The 18,230-nt window shown below is 38.4% G+C and overlaps 1 protein-coding gene across 1 annotated transcript; it reads left to right on the plus strand.

The window, feature by feature from the left end:
• Positions 1 to 645: 645 nt before the first annotated feature.
• Positions 646 to 18,142, plus strand: LOC145499552 (mucosa-associated lymphoid tissue lymphoma translocation protein 1-like). Its single transcript, XM_081479074.1, has 15 exons — positions 646 to 1,500; positions 2,498 to 2,608; positions 4,235 to 4,330; positions 5,316 to 5,411; positions 6,032 to 6,061; positions 8,243 to 8,329; positions 9,073 to 9,200; positions 9,906 to 9,975; positions 10,634 to 10,826; positions 11,263 to 11,337; positions 12,291 to 12,412; positions 13,551 to 13,703; positions 14,446 to 14,603; positions 15,417 to 15,518; positions 15,972 to 18,142. Exons 1-15 carry the CDS (start codon positions 1,182 to 1,184, stop codon positions 16,137 to 16,139), a joined length of 1,908 nt encoding a protein of 635 aa, XP_081335200.1. The 5' UTR covers positions 646 to 1,181; the 3' UTR covers positions 16,140 to 18,142.
• Positions 18,143 to 18,230: the final 88 nt, after the last annotated feature.

The raw sequence follows: 18,230 nt of genomic DNA on the forward strand, positions 1-18,230 counted from the left end.
CCTCATTTTTTTTTTTTTTAATGGGGTCAGGTACAATTTTATTTTATTTTATTATATAGTTTTTTTTATAAATTAATTTCTGTAAACAATTTTCATGATCTTTCTATCGCACACAGTCTAAGTCCTGGCTTCCACTAACTAACCAGAGTTAGAGCAAGAGCGAAAGCAACCTCTTAAGTAAAATGAGAGACTCTGGGAACGAGGTTGGAGCAAAAGCAAGATCAAGAGCAAAAGTTTGAAGAAGCTCAGTCACGGTATTTTGCATTATTTTGGTCACGAACAAATTTCCTTTCATCGCTGTTGACTCTCGGCTGACGCAGTTGCCGAGGTGTTGGCCCACGCATCGGTGGGATAGGATTCTTTACCTTAAAACCGTAATTTTATCATATTTAGATGGGAAATTCGCTTCAGTTCTAGAGTTTAACTCATTGACGCCTGTGCCGACCATAGCCGGCAGTAACAAGCGTCGGCCTTTGTTCTACTTCTGACGTCATCACCTTTGATCAAAATTGATATCAGTTATACTCTAGTTTTGCAGCAGGAAGAGATCTTTCAAATGATACCCAGATCAGAGTATTTCCCGAAGCAAGCCCAGTAGAAGGAAAAAACAAAACTGCAGCAAAAAGACAAGAAAAGGAGAAAAAGGAAAAGAGAAAAACTAAAATGAAAAAAAACAAAAAACAAAAAAAACGAAAATCCTAAAGAGGTAGGTCACTTTCTCAAAGTTTTAATTTTTGCGCATGCCCGAGCAAAAATGTCATAAAGCGCGATGGGAGGGGCTAGGGGGCTAGGGGGGCCCGGGCCTCCACCCCCACCCCTTTTATTTTGGGGAAAAAGGAGAAAATTGCCGTAGGAAGAAAAGCCGGCATGCATTTAGAGCAAGCAAAACAAATCGCTTCCCCGCTCCCCCCTTAGCTCAAGGTCTGAATCCGCCACTGGCTAGTGGGAAGAAAGGCACATGCTGTCGTGTTGCAAATTAACAAATTGACGTCAGTTTGTTATGTGTCTGTCCTTTTATTAATGATAAATTGCGTCATAACATTGTCAAAGTGGCTGTGGAACCACGAGCCGCGATTTTTGACAAGATTGGAGCTTTCGCGGGAGATGACGCGATAAGCACCAAAAGAAACCCCTGTGCCCTCCCCCTAGAAACAACACATGACAGCGTGACAGACGAAAACATGGCGACGAATAAGACAAATGTTGTTCCTACTCTGATGAGCGGTTTAAGCATGGATGTACTCGAAAAGCTTGGTATGAAACTTAATCCGAGACATCCCCTGAAAGACTTCAGATATCTCGCTGGAAAAATGAACTACACCTACGAAAGTGTGAGAAATTTCGAGAGACAGAAAAATCCGACAGCTTTCTTGTTGTCGGAATGGTGGATGTCGAATGCTGAGAAAGGGGAGCAAAAGACAGTGACAGATTTAATTAAATATCTCCAGGAGATGAAAAGAGATGATGCTGTTGAACTTCTCAGACCAGTTGAATTTACAGGTAAATCCTATGGTACATCGTCAATAACTTTGTAAACCTAATTTGATAGTGTGCTCGATTTCTAGTCTGTGTTAGTCTGCATGTAAGGGCATGTTTCTTTGTTGAAACAATGTGTGATCGATTTGGCCATTCATCGAAGGACATTTTTGCTTTGTTGATACTAAATAATTTTCTCCGATTGTCTATATTCATAACCTGGGCTACTTTAAAAAGTGAAAACGTCAAAGAAAATATTTAATTTTCATGCCTTCGACCAAAATGTTCTGAATTTTGTTCACCAACAAGTTTTTTCCACTCTAGTGTGGAATATGTCGCTTTTGCGGACTGGACGGACAACTTGATTCGGATTCGTTGATTATAACTTTTCAGCTATTGGTGTCTATGATCTCTTGGCTTCATCTTGAGGATGTATTTTTCAAGAAGGCGGTTGCAGGAAAATGAAAGATTTGGTGGAGCTATTAAATTGTCATCAGTGACGTACATAACTGCTTGAAAATAAAAGTTGATTTGGCACCGGAATCAAAGCTGATCAAAGGCTGCAAGTGCAAGGAGATAGAGAAATTGTAACAAGAACAGGTCTAGAATAGACCACAGATCATTTGTAGAACTAAATGTCTGTGCTGAAAACCTATTAGGTTTTATAATTACAGTTAATTAACTGTCTGAATGACTAATTTCATACCTTGCCCAAGTTAACTTATCTATGCAACAGTGGTTTGGATGGATTTCAATATTGTGGAGTTGTCTTTCAGATGCATACCGCGCTAAGAACCAATCAGACTGCAGGATTTTTCAACTGTGCCCTCTTGGAAAAAAAAAAAATAACAAATAACTTGTTGAAGGGGGAGGGGAGGGAAGTTGTTCTTAGCAGGGAGTGCCTATTAGATGGAATGCACCAATTCAAATCATTATGGCAATAGGACTTGTGGAAACTGCGGTTAAAGCTTCATGATCTACCTAGTATTGAGCTGAAGGTTTTCTTTGTTGTCTTCAATAGAAATGCTGCTACATCCACCAAGAGAAGATGTCCATCAAACACACAGATCTCATGACAGGCCTTTACATGTACCTCCTGTGGGGAACTTATTTGGTGCATACTCCACAGGAGGTTTGTTGCTTAGTAATTTCTTTCGGTTGAATTCTTAACAATAGTGGTTTTCAACTGAGTGTTGTAAAACCCAAACCAAAGTAATCTCTCTACAAAATCTCCAAGGATGCTGACAGTACAATGAACCAATCAAACTCAAAGTAATTTAACATCTAACTGGGACAAAGTGCAGGAAAATGAGTGCAAGTGAATTACGATTGGTTTTGGTTTTTTCTTCTGATTGGATGAAAAAGTGGCACAAGTTTTTAAGCCAATCGTGTAGCCTAGTTGATGCAAAACTGATTACCTTTCGATATTCAAATGAAGACCACTCTATAATTTACATTAAATACTTAATTGATAATTATTTACATATATCTTATTAGACAATTTTAGTATGTTGTACCCCTGTATATTTTTACGACAACTGCAGTATTCTGACAAGCTTATAGGTGTAGTAACTTATAAAAAAACCCTAAAGGCAGTTATGGACAGTTACTTGTAATACAGTTGGACTTGGCTAATTCAGACTCAGTTATTTCGAATTCCCTGTCATTTCAAACTCAATTTAACCATTTCCCTTGGGTTTTCCCTCAGTCATTTACTAATGGCTATTTTGAACTCCCACTATTTCGAACAATTTATTGTTTCCCCTGTGAGCTCAAACTATTGGAGTTCACTTGTATGCAAGTATAAGTCTGTTAAGACAGAGTGGGAATTATTATCAAATGTGTGACAGCTGTGGATATGAATTGTTGCGACCTTGTACTGTAACATAATGCATGAGTGATTTCACTTCTGCCAGTCTGTTACAGGTATTCCTTTCTGCATTTTGTACCCTTCCACTGAAAAACTCTACTTCTTCATGGGCGCAATGACCTCATGGTTAGTGTGCTTGACTCCGGATTGAGCGGCCCTGGTTTGAGCCTTGGCAGGGGACATTGTGTTGTGTTCTTGGGCAAGACATTTGCTATCACAGTGCCTCTCCCCACCCAGGTGTACAAATGGGCACCAGCTAATTTAATTGCTGTGGGTAACGCTGTGATGGACTAGCATCCCATCCAGGGAAGACTAGAAATATTCCTAGTCAGGGCTGTCATTAAGGTTTGAGTCACCTGTAGCCTTGTTCTCCACACCCGTAGCAAACTTGTCACTTTGTGGTTGAATTCTTTCAACAACAGGCAATTTCACCCGTATCATCAAAGGAAAATCAAGCATACTCAGCGGTAACAGGTGTTAGGGGTTACAGCTACAGAAACCCAGGATAAGCTCCTGCCTGATGGGCCACTTGGCTCATATGCAGGCCTTTTCAAGTCTGGAGCTACCTGATTGTACATTTATTACTTAATAAGAATAATGTGAGGAATTATTTAAAAGTTTAGTTTAGTCTGGAGTAGTGTCACATTATACATGCCAACTTTGATTACTGGGTTGAACATTTCAGTCTCTAACAAAGTCTCCAATTTTAAAAGGGACGTTCAAGTACTTTTGATTCATGGTTAGGCCATCTTCAAAAATCTCAGTACTCCCAGGAAAAAAATCCCACACCGCTGACTGGGAAAAAGTTGGTAGATGTTCCATGATTTCTTTAGATTTCTTGAGAAATTTGTTTGCCACATGTATGTTTGTGTGACTTTGCTTTGTTAGATTTGAAAGAAACTCGTCCACCTCAAGAAAATGAGTACCTCTATAATAACAACTTGGTACCTGACAGGGAAATATATTTTGAAGGACCAGATGGAAGTAAGTAAAAGAAACGTTCTTTCAAAGTACAGCTGGGCTGCTACAGGTAGCTTGGTTAAAACCTCTAAAAATTACTGCCAATTGGTTACTAATCTTGCAGTGTTTTGAAATAGCTTCTGACTGGAAATAATCATTTATCAAGCTGACGTTTTAATTCAGACTCACAGGACTACTGACGCTAATTTCACTTGCCCACCGGGCCACTTATCTTCTATTTTTATTTGTCCAAGAGCAAAATTTACTTGCCCCAGGTAATTGGACCTGGGTTCTTTCCTACCCTGCAGGGGTTTCATTAGAAGCTGGCAGCCTGCGAAAATCGCCGACTACCTTGTCTGAATTTACCCCTTACCGCCCTACTTTGTCTGTATTTTCACTCAAATTATTTAAAAAATTCATCAGTTTGCCACCTACTTTAGTTAGCTCTGATGGCCATTTCGAAACTTATTGAAAACCCTGTACCCTGCATGACATAGTGTACGCGCAAAATAATTGTGCGAGATGTAAATATTTGACTTGCTAGGGAGGTGACAGGAAAAAATGTAATGGATTCCAAAAAGGATTTGAAAAAAGATGACAAGAACTCAAAACATTTAACTTTTAAAAACATATGTTTACCCCTTTTTATTTTGAAATGGAAGTGGCAAGCCTAGTGTTCAACATGTGATCATAAGTTTCTGGTTGTATGCAACAGCACCTGTAAACTAGCTGGTACGTCCTGTAGACTCTGTTTATGGTGTCTATGGGATGCACTGTTTACCATGATAGATAAGTGTGCGACCCAGTAAAATAGACCATAGCTATGTCTTTGCAAAAGTCGTGATGCTTTTATTATTTAATTTATTTAATAATTTATAAACACCAATGAGGACCAGCCCTGCTAAGATCTTTATCCACATACACTTGAGTCCTAACTTGGGCAAAAGAATTTGGATTTAGTAGGTATTGTTCTTTAGAGATAACAAGTCATGTGTACTGACCTTTTTAGGGCCTCGTCCTTACCAAGAAATTGTAGCATTTAATGCCCAGCACACCATGTTGTCTGATTATGGCTCACCATTGGCTTTAGAACCAAGGCCACAAGGTACTTAATATCATTCCAAACTATATACTTGCATAATTTTGAGAATAGATTTCTGGGTTATCTTTTACTGCAGCTACATTTAATCTTTATACTTAAATAAATGCTGTTCTGGGAGAAATGTAAGCTCTAGACCTCTTGATGTTAGTTAATCTATTTTAGCGGTGGCTAAAAACTCTTTTGACTTAAACTGGACAGTATGTCTTCATCATGTCACTTTCCCCACAAGGGAAAGAGGGCTTTGCATTCTTGCTCACCAAGCATCTTGGTTGTCAGCACATGTAAGCATCTAGCCAGCCTTTGTATCTAAACTCCCCCTTTTCCTCTCCACAGTTTGTCTCCAAGTTTCCCTAGGCCTTACATTTACATCTTACTGCTAGATTTCAATCTTCCTTCCTTTAATGTGAACTACTGATTCAGAAATCTTTATTGATCACATAGTCAATTATCTCTTGAAGCCAGAAGGAGACTCATTAAGGCTCATTAAGAACACTATTCCAGCTGCACTGTTCATTCAGTTTGGTTAAACTGCAAAGCATTTCTACTCAATGTTAATGTTCTTAACATGACTGTCAATGTATAAGTTTTAAAAGCTGACTCATTCTCTGTTTTGTTTGATGCAGTTCGGCATCCTGCAATGGATCAGCAAAATGGTAAGTAAAACGTTGCAGCTATTAATAACAGATACTGCATCAGATAAGAGAAGTTGAGAGAAAGAAGGAATAATTACTAAGACATCATTGTGCATAGTATATGTACAATAAGCAGAGTAGATATTGACTGCCAGAAAAAAATATATAATGTGACATTAATTTGTTAACTAAAGCTGGTTTTCACCAACTCATGAGCATAGGCATAAGGTGAAATACACACAGTTAGTACAATACTGATAATTAGCACCTTTCAGTGTTCTCACCAGGCCGCAGCCTTGTGGGATTTCTGCAAGGAAAACTGAGATGGTGCATTAAAAGCCAAGAAGATGCACCCGTATGTTAGGGCACAGGGGCAAGTTACAAGTTAAACAGACTTTAGAAAGTCTACAGTGGGTAACGCGAAAACACTGACCCCCGGGCCGCGGACCCCACTACCCACTACAGACCAGGTCCGCGGACTATCTATGGACCTGTCCACAGACTACCCCTACAGATCCCTTCTATGGACCACCCCCCAAAATAGAATAAAAATAAGGAATAAATATTCAGTTATGGATTGTCTAATAGATTGTGTCAGCGAAATTTCGAGTATTACACAGTGCAAATGTAATTAACACCCCCCTCTGCTAAAAAAAAAAGTCTAAAAGCTTTTTTCGGCGTAAAGAGATGCCAATGGCAAAAAGAAGGTAAAATTGTTACCTTCCATTCGTGGCTCAATGTGACCATGGAAGATGTATTTTTAGGTCGTTCAAGCTTGTTTGTATCTGTAATTATGAAGCCTGGAACAAGCTCATGAATCTGCAAGTGAATGGGCTGAACAAAATGGTGGACGGGAAAGAGCACAAATTTCGAGGCTTCCCGGAGGCTTGCTGGAGGCTTTCACGGTCTTTCATATCCAGTATGGCCACAGCAAAGGAAATGGCAATGTGTAATGATATAGCTTGTGCCCGCACCCGAGCCCAAACCCAAGAATGTTACATTTGCAAAATGTAACGTTCGAACTTTCGCAGACACGATCTATTAGACAATCCATAACTGAAATATTTATTTCTTATTTTTATTCTATTTTGGGGCTTGGTCCGTAGAGGGGGTCTTTAGGGGTAGCCCTTGGACCGGTCCATAGATAGTCTGCGGACTCAGTCCGTAGTGGGGGTCCGCGGACCGGGGGTCAGTGTTTTTGGGTTACCCGTCTACAGTTAAAGTCATTTTAATGGTCAACCTAACACCCCAGTATTTTGCTTGTTCAAATTATAAAAAAAGATGATATCAAAAGATTTAAAGTCTTTAATTTTATTGCCTTTACTTTCGTTGGTCTCACATACATGGCAAAGATTGGTGTATGTTACTGAATGGTAAACACCTCATCTGCTGTATTGCATTCGGAGGGTACCTCATGTAACAGACCATTTGGAGTGCGGGCTCAGGTTATTTGTACTGCATGGTTTTTGCTGACAAAAAAAACAGCTGATTCACCATGGTACAGCAAAAAATTAGATTCTTTCTTTCGCCCTAAAGTCCCTAGACTTGAAGCAAGAATAGAAGATAATGGTGGAGATGGCAATGAAGATGATAATGTAGTTAATGTTGCCCAACATACTGCAGACTGTGAAAGGGGTTTTAGCCTTCAAAACAACCTTAAAAACTGTCATAGAAATAATAGGCTACAAGCAGAGAAGTTGGACACCCTAATGGTGATTTCAGCTGAAGGACCACCATTGGAAGATTTCCCTTTTGAGGTTGCCTTGATGAAATGGAAGGCAGAGAAATCATGAAGAATTTTTTCCACACCAATAATGGACCAAAAGTAACTTTGTTCCCCTAATGTTCTTACAGGGCGCCCCTAGTTTTCAGCAGAGGGAGCCCTGGAGCTCCCTAAGGCAAAATCCTGGTGAGAACATTGACCTTTTGTTTGGGAAATTTCCAACAAAAGGTGCTAACTATCAGCATCTATTCTTACTGCATTCGCATATGTCGGCTCAAGCGTATATACTATGCTTATGCACTAGTGTAAACCAGCCCTTTAGTGTTAACTCTTTGTCTTCATGAGTACAGTAAATTGAAGCATCCTTATTTTACGTATATATTGATCTACAAAGTTAATTATTATAAGCAATATAGTAAAAACAATACAATGGTATATTTATACATTATGTTGTAATTGTACATCGATTCTGTTGACAGGCTCAGACCATGGTGAGGCAAATGTTGTGCTTCAGCCTACTGAACATAGACAACCCAGTGTTGTTCCAGATAGCCCAGCACGACCAGGTGAATATTAAAATAATGCATAAAGCTTGATAGAGCCGTTTTCAATGGAGTGTCGCAAGTAATCAGGCAATTACTTTGGTTTTGGTTTTGGTTTTATTATGGTTTAAGATTGGCTGAGTAGTCTAATTGGTAAGTAATTGGTTTAGTTTTGGTTTCACGACACTCAATTGAAAACCGCTCTATTAGTTTATTGGTTTATGAATTTGTAGAATTGACTTGTAGCTGTTATTGCATGAGCAGTGATAAACTTTATAAGCTTGTCTTGCAGTACTAAAACCAGTGACCTTCACAATCATGGTGTGAGTACTCTGTCAACAGCTCCATTTAAGGTGGCCAAACACAGTTTTTGGGTGCACTTATGTGATTCAGCGTACGCGTAAGGATTACAAAAAAATGAACGTGGCATTCATACAGCAATCATTTTACTTGGTCAATGCCTGCACTATCTGTGCTATTTTTCTTCCTAATTGAACAGAGTGTATTGATGGTTTTAGTCATTTATTAGAAAGGTATGCTAGAAAAGTTAACGATGCAAAGAACAGAGCCAATCCCAGATTTTTCTTTGTTACTGAATGAACCCAGTTAGTCACTTCATGCTACAGAAACCGGGATAAACTCCAGCCTGATGGACCACTTGGCTCGTATGCAGACTTTTCCTTTACCTTAAACTTACTTTTCCTTTTTGATGGGCAGAGTTCTCAGAAATTCATGTTTCAATTACGTATTGTGATTTTATTTTATAGTTGTGTCAGACAAGGTTGCTCTTGTCATTGGAAATCAGCAATATGAATGTGACAAATTAAAGGGGCTGTTTTATTCTGAAAAAGACGCATATGATGTGGCTCAAGCTCTTTATACACTTGGATTTAAGGTGAGGACTAAAAGCATTATATGTTGTTGGGAGTTCTTTTAAAACAAAGGAGAAATGTGGTTAGAAAAATGGCAACAGTATGGCACTGTACAAATACCATACTTGCCACCATCAATTTTGTTCTACCATCATGTTCATTTAAAAAAAGTTTAAAAATTGTGACTTTGGTTTGCATTTAAGACATGTATGTTATAGAATAGGGCCTTACCGCCTGCATTGATTGTAGTTGTGTCAAACAAGATTGAACTGATCCAGGATTAACATCAACTTCATATATACTGATTTCTTTTTTAACTAATAATTTGTCAATTAATTTTATGCCCAACTACATAGAGAAAATGCTTTTATTACAAGATCAATAGAACATTTTTAAACACTTATGACTTGATGATGTCTAAACTCATACTGTAGCTTTATGTTTTGCACATGACAAAGTTGCATTGTATCACTAAATAGTTCACCAGCTCAAAATATAGTAAAAACCCGTGTGTAAATTTCTGCCTAAAGGTTCTTAAATCCCTAGGTTCTTACACGCAGGTTTTTACTGTACTGTACCATAAATTTACAAAAACAAACACCCATTTGGTGCAATTTAAGGGTTACAGATGTCATTGTCTGAGAGTATGACCGTGCATCTATTTAGTCAATAACTGAAGAAAGTTTCAACATGGATTTAATGGTTTGCTGTTTGTTTTTTCTTCTAAGGTTGTGGCATTGGTAAACCTAACCCTGAGTGAGATGAGGATTGCAGTTCTTTCATTTTGTAGATTGTTAGGTGAGATGAATTAAATGCCTTTCCAGGCCAGAATTTACAAAGGGTGGATAAATCCCCTCCAACAGATAAATTGCTATCCTTTCCAGTTTCTTTGTTGCAATATACTGTACATTGTACATACACTGTATGAAATTTCCCAGTATGCCCTGACTTTTGAATATTGACTTTTAATTGGATTGTGTTGTGTAAAAGTACTTAATAGTCAACCGGCAATTTTTTAGTCTTGAACTAAAACATGCTGAAACATGCCATATTTGAATTTTTGGAGTCAAACAATCAATTTTCGACTTCCGCTCCATTACCAACTCATCCTTGCAACAGTTGCGACTTAGTGATCAGTAATATTGTCGTGGTTAAAACTAAGGGCAGATGACAGATCGATATACAACGAGTTATTTAGGACCTCAGTTTAAAGTGAATAACAAACAAGTACAGAAAATTGAGGTTGGTTTACATGTAACAGAGCTTTGACCACATGAATGAAAGAATCAGTGTACAATCAAAAAAATAGTTATTAAAGTAAATGGATCAAAGAACCTTTAATGTTTGGTACTTGATTTAAGTCTTTAATAAATGATTGGTAACACTTGTGGGTTGTTCTGAAGGGACTTGAGGCAGTTGCACTCAAATACTGAGTTGGAAGATTTTGTATATTTAGGTAAGGGTGTTTATGGAGTCCTCTACTATGCTGGCCATGGATACGAGGATGGCGGAGAAAACTTTCTTCTTCCTGTTGATGCAAATCTGAAGTATGAGAGACAAGACAGTCTACGTGCTCAAGAAATTCTTGAAACCATGCAAGCTTGTGACACCATGCTAAACTTGCTGATCATTGATTCCTGTCGTATTAGGTAAGAGTTGAATAATTAGTAACTTGTTACACACGAAGTGATTCTGTTGAAACATTTGATGTTGCCTTGATTGTTATTTGTGTTTGTGTCTTCTTCATTCTCACATAGAAAATACCAGTTCTTTCCCTAGGATTATGCTTATTATAGTCCTTCTTTGTCTTGTGCCTTGTTGTTTGCACTGGTGATTCAAAACACCAGCTAAAGATGTTTTTCTATAAGTTTCTGTGACCTTGTTATTATGTTGCTGATGTTATACACAGCATCAGTTGAATTAAAATTCTATTTCAGTTAGTAATTAAAATTCATCCATGTCATCCCTGTAAACAGATTGCCATTTCTGTGACCTTGTTATTATGTTACTGATGTTATAAACACAGCATCAGTTCAATTAAAATTCTAATTCCGTTATTAATTAAAATTCATCCATGTCAAATAGATTGCCGAACAAAAGTGGCACTGTACATTATTGTAAAAGAGGACCAAAAGGAAACAACATATTTGCATACTCTTGGTGAGTATACACTCACTGAGTCATATCCTTTTTACAAAGAGTTTGAAAGAGTGAAAATAAGCCACAAGAACTGACATTTCAGCATCCTCATGATGCCTGTTGTCAAGGTGATCAATTAAGAAAATATTCTGCGTGTCCTGTTCATGAAGAGAAGGACCTTTGCAAATATCCTGTTATAAGTTGTACATGGTTTCTGGAAACAATTAGCATAATGTTATGAATATCATGATGCCAAGAGAACGTTTTTCACCAATCATGATATTTTGAAACTTACTTTACAGTTTTTGTTCATGAGTCTTCCAATTGCCCCACCAACTTTAAGGGGTTTTCCTTAAAAAACCATGGGTATCGCAAAATTTTCATCTAATCCACAGTTCTTGCAGTAGTGTTTTGTTAGAGGTTATGTGCGTCTCTCACTCTTGATTTTTACTTCATTTTGTTTTATTATCGAAGCTTAAGAAGGTCTCAAGGTCCTGATTTGTTTTTGACATCTTAATTAGAGTCTGAACATCTCGCGGTCGCATTTGAAATGTTTTGAAGTCTTTGTCTCTCAAATGTCTCAGGCTTGCAAAGAAAAACACCAGAGCTAGGGCCAGACATGTGAATTACAGACAATGGGCATGCTCTTTTATCACAAAAAAAGAAATCATTAATCAAAAACAAGAGAAACATAACATGCAATATGGTGTAGCTTAATATACTCCTTAGCAAATAATCTCTCTTTTGATTTGAACGTTCTTTGAAATCTTAGTTAAAGCTCTCAGCATTTAATTTCACTAAAAAATAGCAAAACAGTCTTAAACCAGAAGGTAATAAGGATACAAAAACTGCAAACTAGTCAGGGATTGTTGGGTGTAATTTATCAAAAACCAAGCTCTCAGAACTGAAATTAGACCAACTATATGAGAGGTAGTTATGGAAATTGATCAGTTGAGCTTGAAACTTTGTTGCAGCTGCTCTCAGCAGGAGGCTTATGAAGAACCAGAACAACCCAATGGTCTTTACGCTCTTCATCTCTTGAAACACATTGGAAGAAATGAACGAATTGAGCTCATCCTCATGGATGTTGCTCGGGGTAAGTAATATTCTCACTGTGTTGTGTTCTTGGGGTATATAGGGACAAACCTAACATCTGACATGGAGCTGTTTACAATACAGGGCTTGAAAAAAGTGTGCCTGGTTGTCCGAGACAAGTAGATTTTCCTGCCGGACGAGTAACTTTTCATTCTCACTTGCCTAATGGGCAAATGCCCAGGCAAGTCTTCAACCACCTAAATACACAAAAAGTAAACTAAGACTTGCGCAGGGCATGCAAAACTTGAGAGCTGCTTGCCAGAACGGCAAGCTGGAATTCAAGTTTTGTTGAGTCCTGGGATATCAAAAATATTCTGACTGCCAGGCTTGAGACTAACTGAACACAAAGACATGTTGAAGTTAACATTCACGTAGCTAAACATCATCAACTTACAAACTGCAGGATTGACTAGAACCATCTTAACCAAACTGTACATAGTAATTTGTCAACAACTGATTCAGTAAAGGTAATGCATGTGTTGAATTAGAGGAAACACACCTCAACAGATCCCAGTACCTTGAAAACAATTTATTCATCACTGAAACAAAACCAATAAAGACTATAAACAGAACACCTTTAAAAGCGAAATCTAATAGGAAATCAAGCAATTTCAGTTTTAAGTGGACAAGAATACCAGAATAGTGACAGTCCTTTTTGCATTTTCTAAAAGTTAAAGATAAATTGTTTGCCTGAAATAACACCAAAAGCAATTTTCCCTTGGAAGTCAAAGAAATAAATTTCAAAGTTCAGAAAATTTGCAAACGTTGGTAAAATCTCACCATCAGTGTCCTTTAACCAGTACTTTCAGGTGTTCCATATGAACTTCAGCATTCGTTTTCGATAAAATGATGTCTTTGAGAAGATATTTAAAACAGTCATACAGAAGTTTTCAATACAATGCAAATAATCTCGGTAGCAATTTTTTGTCTACTTGTTATTCAAACTTCTGGTGGACTCCCTCTTAATTTGGCCAACAGTAGATGGGTGAAAACCTATGGGAACTGTCAAATCACTGTTGACAAACTTTACACAAATCTTACCAGCTAGAGACTTTTTAGAATGCTGTAGTACAAAAAAGTTACATCAATAAAGATGGAAAATACTGATTCATGAAGGTAGTTTTATTACTGTTCAACAGATGTCAGTAATGCCAATAGAAACAGAAATCTTATCCAAAGACCTTGCCATGAGAGCGACTCGGTTGTGGATTGTCGACTGACAGATCCCATTGAACCAACTGCTCTTACAGATGAGTTTGTGGAGCGAATGAAACTCTGGACTCAGGCTCATTGTAAGTAAAATCAATTGCAGAGACCATGCAAAAGTAGATGCAGCCTAGTAAGCCAAGTTTAGGCATTAAGGTGATCTAAAATTTCTCAGGCTTCATCTAGTTTTTATTATTATTATTATTATTATCATTATCATTATCGTTATCGTTATCGTTATCGTTATATCGTTATCGTTATCATTATTATTATTTGCAATAACACAAGGGAAACGATACTTACAATACAATTACGAACAGTGCACTATACACTATACAACACTATACTCACTTACATTATATTGCTCTAATTATTTACACTGTTTAGATTACAATAATTACACGACTTACAGTACACTACTTTAAAGCAACTTTGCGACCGACGAGGTTGTCATTAATTACCTTTAGTTGCCAGAAAGGGGCACTAGAAATTCTAAGGAAAGCACTTATTGGATTAATTGTTTAGAGAATTTAAACAAAATAGACCCTGAACTTATATTTTGAACCATGTTAGTTAAACAGGAGTTACGAGAGAACAAAAGAGAAAAAAAGCCAGAGGTTTGAGAGGATGGAGTGAAATAAAGCCTGTGATCTTTTACTGAACGAGAGCTCATCATTTTATTTGCTCAATCTCCCAAGCCCTCTGCCCATTTTTAGTCACCCTTCTCTAGGCCTCTCTCTTGGTAACAGAGCGGCTCAATGGTCCACAGCATGCTATTTCAGTTTGGGGTCTTAACATTGAATTCCTTTCTTTTACAATTATTTTTAGGTCTTCCAGATTCAATTCCTTCAATCAATAAAGATGGAGTGATCATTTCATTTGAGTGCAGGCCTGTGTTTTCTAACGTAATGGACCTGAAGATAGCCGCTCTAAATGCAAACCCCGTTCCACTACACCAAGTTGTCATGGAATTAGAAGTACCTCATGTAAGTTGTTATTTAACTGTGTTTTAAAGGAGCTCAGTCACGTTATTTTGAGTTATTTTGGCCGCATACAAAATTACCTTTAAATGGTAGGAAACCTGAAAATAACAGTTTAATAAGATAGAAAAACACCAAAGAGATAATGATAAACCATAAGGAACAAGGATGGCTAAGGATGGAGAAGATAAACACGGATTACAAACTACGAATTTGAAAAATTGAGGCTAAACTTTTCAATATGCGCAAAGCGTGACTGAGCTCCTTTAAGGCAAGGGTTTCATTAAGGGCCGGGCACCGGGCAAATTGACCGACTGTGCAGAAGTGCAGACAATGTTTCCCTCCTGGTTTGACCATGTAGAGGTTTTTTCTAGAAAGAAGTTCAATTCAAAAAGTTTTGCACGCCTTTGAAAACCAGTTACCCTCCTGCTGAGAATGTTAATGAACCCCCTGTTTTAAGGCGTTAATAATTTATTTTCCATTTATCAGTTGTTGCTCCAATCACGGTATCAAAAAACTGCCCAGTCATTGGTGAACACGTTATAATTTCATGACACAATAGGTTACCATAACAACAGTATGACCTATTAAAAACACCCTTAATTCTAGCTTAAACCGGCTAATAACTCAAAACCTAGCCTAGTGAACTCCATATGATTTTGATTTGCAGGGTAAGACGCAACCTATTGTAAAGTTTAAACAATTGCTTAGATGGGGTTGAGAACCATCTTAAATTTTTGACTGCAAGGTGGCTCCCTCTCCAGTTCACAGCAAGCACTGTCTTACCCACTGGGATAACATCTTTTTTTTTTTTTGCAGCCTGTTAAAGCCAAAGTTCGTCTTCTTTCCGGTGAAGAACTTCTCGAAAATGGAGGCATGTTACAACAAGTGGTGCAGCTATCCCATCTACAAAAGTTATTGGTATGTTTCATATTCAAGTTTTTTGTTTCTACAGTGAGTTCCTCTTAACAGGCATCTTTGTCATGCTGATGCATGGAATAGATTCCCTTTTAACCTACTCTTCTGTACGCACAGAAAACATGCCCTTTTAACGATGTTTCAACTCAGTGGTCCATTAGTCCATCTTGGCTTTTTTTCCCGAATTTCACATTATGAAGTAATTGGGGTTGTTTCTACACCTCCCTGGATGAGATGTTACTTCGTCGTAGGGTTATCCCCCCAGCACAAACTTCACTGGTACCCATCTATGCACGCGGGCGGAGAGAGACGCTGAGAGAGTAAAATGTCTTGCGTAAGAGCACAACTCAAGGCGCGGAACCCGACTTAGGACTCGAAACCAAACCCAAAATGAATAAACAAAGGAGACCTTTGTTCGTATTAAAAACATCTCGTCCCTTTTCTCTTAACCCACAGGATCCACTTGTGGTAACATTCAAAATCTATTACCTCATGGGCAATGACAGTATAGATTGGCAGGCCCCAGTCCGTCTCGGCTGCCCTCTGGTGTCGTCCGTGTTCGTTCAGTGGGACTGGTGGATAACGTGTGGCAAATTACCAGGAGTGAAATGTACTCAGGTGTAAAGACAGTCGCTTCAAGATCACGTGCTGAGCTGTTGTATGGTAGATCAGAGTACACAAGTGTCCTTCTCGTGGAAGGGTATAGACAGTTACATAGCAGTCCTGGTGGGCGCTCGGCGAAAAACTGATGTGGGGACCTTAAACACAAAAAGAATCCTCTTTTTGCAAAGCGTGACGCAAAAAAATACTAAATCAGTGGCGGATCTGGGCCGGCAGGGCAAGGAAAACAAAACCGCCCCGTTAGCTCAAAGTCTGGATCCGCCACTGCTAAAAGTGCAATTTTAATGCCTTTAATTAATTCTTGGCACCTCCCCGCACTTTATCTTTGAGGCCCACTAGGGTCATTCCCTGATGGGAACATTTTGCGAAGCCTATGGATCTCAACATAGCAGTTCTGCTAAGGCCTGTAGAGGGGCTTCACGGCGATTCACATAAGATAGAGTCAAAATAAGCCAATCCGCGTCCCGTCAGTAACATGCACCTGTAAGGAAAGCATGCAAGACTGACTTGTTAGCTCCGCCATGTTGACTATGAGCATTTCACCACATTTTCAGTAGTGACAACTTACCTTTGTGCAACGAAACTTGCGTTGCCCTCAGACGTCTTCTCTACTAAGGACAGATCACATTATGCTAGTTACTTTTGGGAGACAGACTGCAAGCGGTATTCTGTCATCCCACTGAAATAATAGCGAGTGAATGCGAAATTCGCGCGCGCTGAGCGTGGAAGCCGCGAGAACCCTGGATCTGCCTTCTCGTGGTGTATTTAATTTTTATTTGAAAGTGTGGTCAAGGGAGCTACAAACTTCGCTGTGCATGTTTCTTAGCTTTTTGATTTTGTAACATCGCTATTGTTTTGGTAGTTTTTTTTTCTTGGAGACTGCCAAGAGGACGAATCGTGTTTTACCTAAGAACCATAATAGCACAGACTCTGAAGAGAACTCCTCAAGATCCCTCTTGCTTCTAATTTAGAATCTTCCAAATCTCCTGAATCTCCAATCCAGTTTTAAACAGCAGATGAAATTTTCGTTAAATGATTGAAAGATTTTGGGGCAAAAATCCGTGATGTTTACGCTGCTCTAGGATTTTGGTACTCACCGTGCGTAAAGACCTCAGTCAAGTATTTTGTCCGTACCTTGGAGAAAGGCAGTGATTACAATTTCCTAATGGAAAACTTTCAGGCTATCTTACTCTGCCAGGAATTCAGGGAATCATAAGGTTTCTCATCAATTTATCGTAGCACAGGATAGAGCTGTTTTCACTTGAGGGTCAAAATGAAAGTAATTCGCGTTCGCTTTGATGTCGCATTACCACGCTACTCGATTGGCTTAAAAAAATCGCGCCACTTTCTTATCGAATTACAAGTAAAACCAAAACCAGTTGCGACTCGATCGCACGTCTTCCCGCGCTTTGTGCTGGTGACGTATTTGCTTGGAGTGTTGATTGGTTTACTGGATTGTCCACGTCCATTGTGATTGGCCGGAGTGACTACTTTGGTTTTTATTTTACTTCTGGTGTTGATTGTCGTATTTCGGCTACTCGTAGTCTTCGCGCTTAGAGCTATATTTATTCATTAAAATCTCACCGTCATTGAGTTTTAATTCAATTTCAGTCCGCGTTGTGTGTGACTGGATATTTCTGAAATGACATATTTATAATATGACTATTTTATTATCGCTTTCTTCTAAAAGCGCTATTAATATTAACGCTTTCTTCCCTTTATGTGAGGGTTTTTGCAATATTAATGAAGATTTATAACTATTTTTATTGCATTATAAAGACTGGATGATTTAAGCATTACCTTTCAAAAAATTTAAATCTAACAAAAGATAAGTGTAAATAAAGAAATAACATATTTGGCTTTATTACCAATAGAGCGGATCTTTTGTGGAGAGGGGGTGAGCTGGCAAGGAAGGAAATATCTACCTACCCTCCCCACCCACCCCACAAACAAGATGTATGACAATGTAATTGTTCGACCTACTTCGTATTTTCATCTTGGAATTAAAGGAATGTGTAATATGATGATTTTGTCGTAGTATTTCTTAGCATATCTTTGGTAGCAGTTGCGTTATTTCGACACTGTCGGTAGCAA

This window comes from Orbicella franksi, chromosome 10 (genome assembly GCF_964199315.1).
Source record: "Orbicella franksi chromosome 10, jaOrbFran1.1, whole genome shotgun sequence".
NCBI classification, from domain to species: domain Eukaryota; kingdom Metazoa; phylum Cnidaria; class Anthozoa; order Scleractinia; family Merulinidae; genus Orbicella; species Orbicella franksi.

Bases quoted from the DNA above. Each gene is read 5' to 3' on its own strand.
- LOC145499552 (XM_081479074.1), top strand. From the start codon at position 1,182: ATGGCGACGAATAAGACAAATGTTGTTCCTACTCTGATGAGCGGTTTA. The intron at 2,609-4,234 runs GTTTGTTGCTTA...TTGCTTTGTTAG, and splicing joins TGGTGCATACTCCACAGGAG to ATTTGAAAGAAACTCGTCCA. The intron at 13,704-14,445 runs GTAAGTAAAATC...AATTATTTTTAG, and splicing joins ACTCTGGACTCAGGCTCATT to GTCTTCCAGATTCAATTCCT.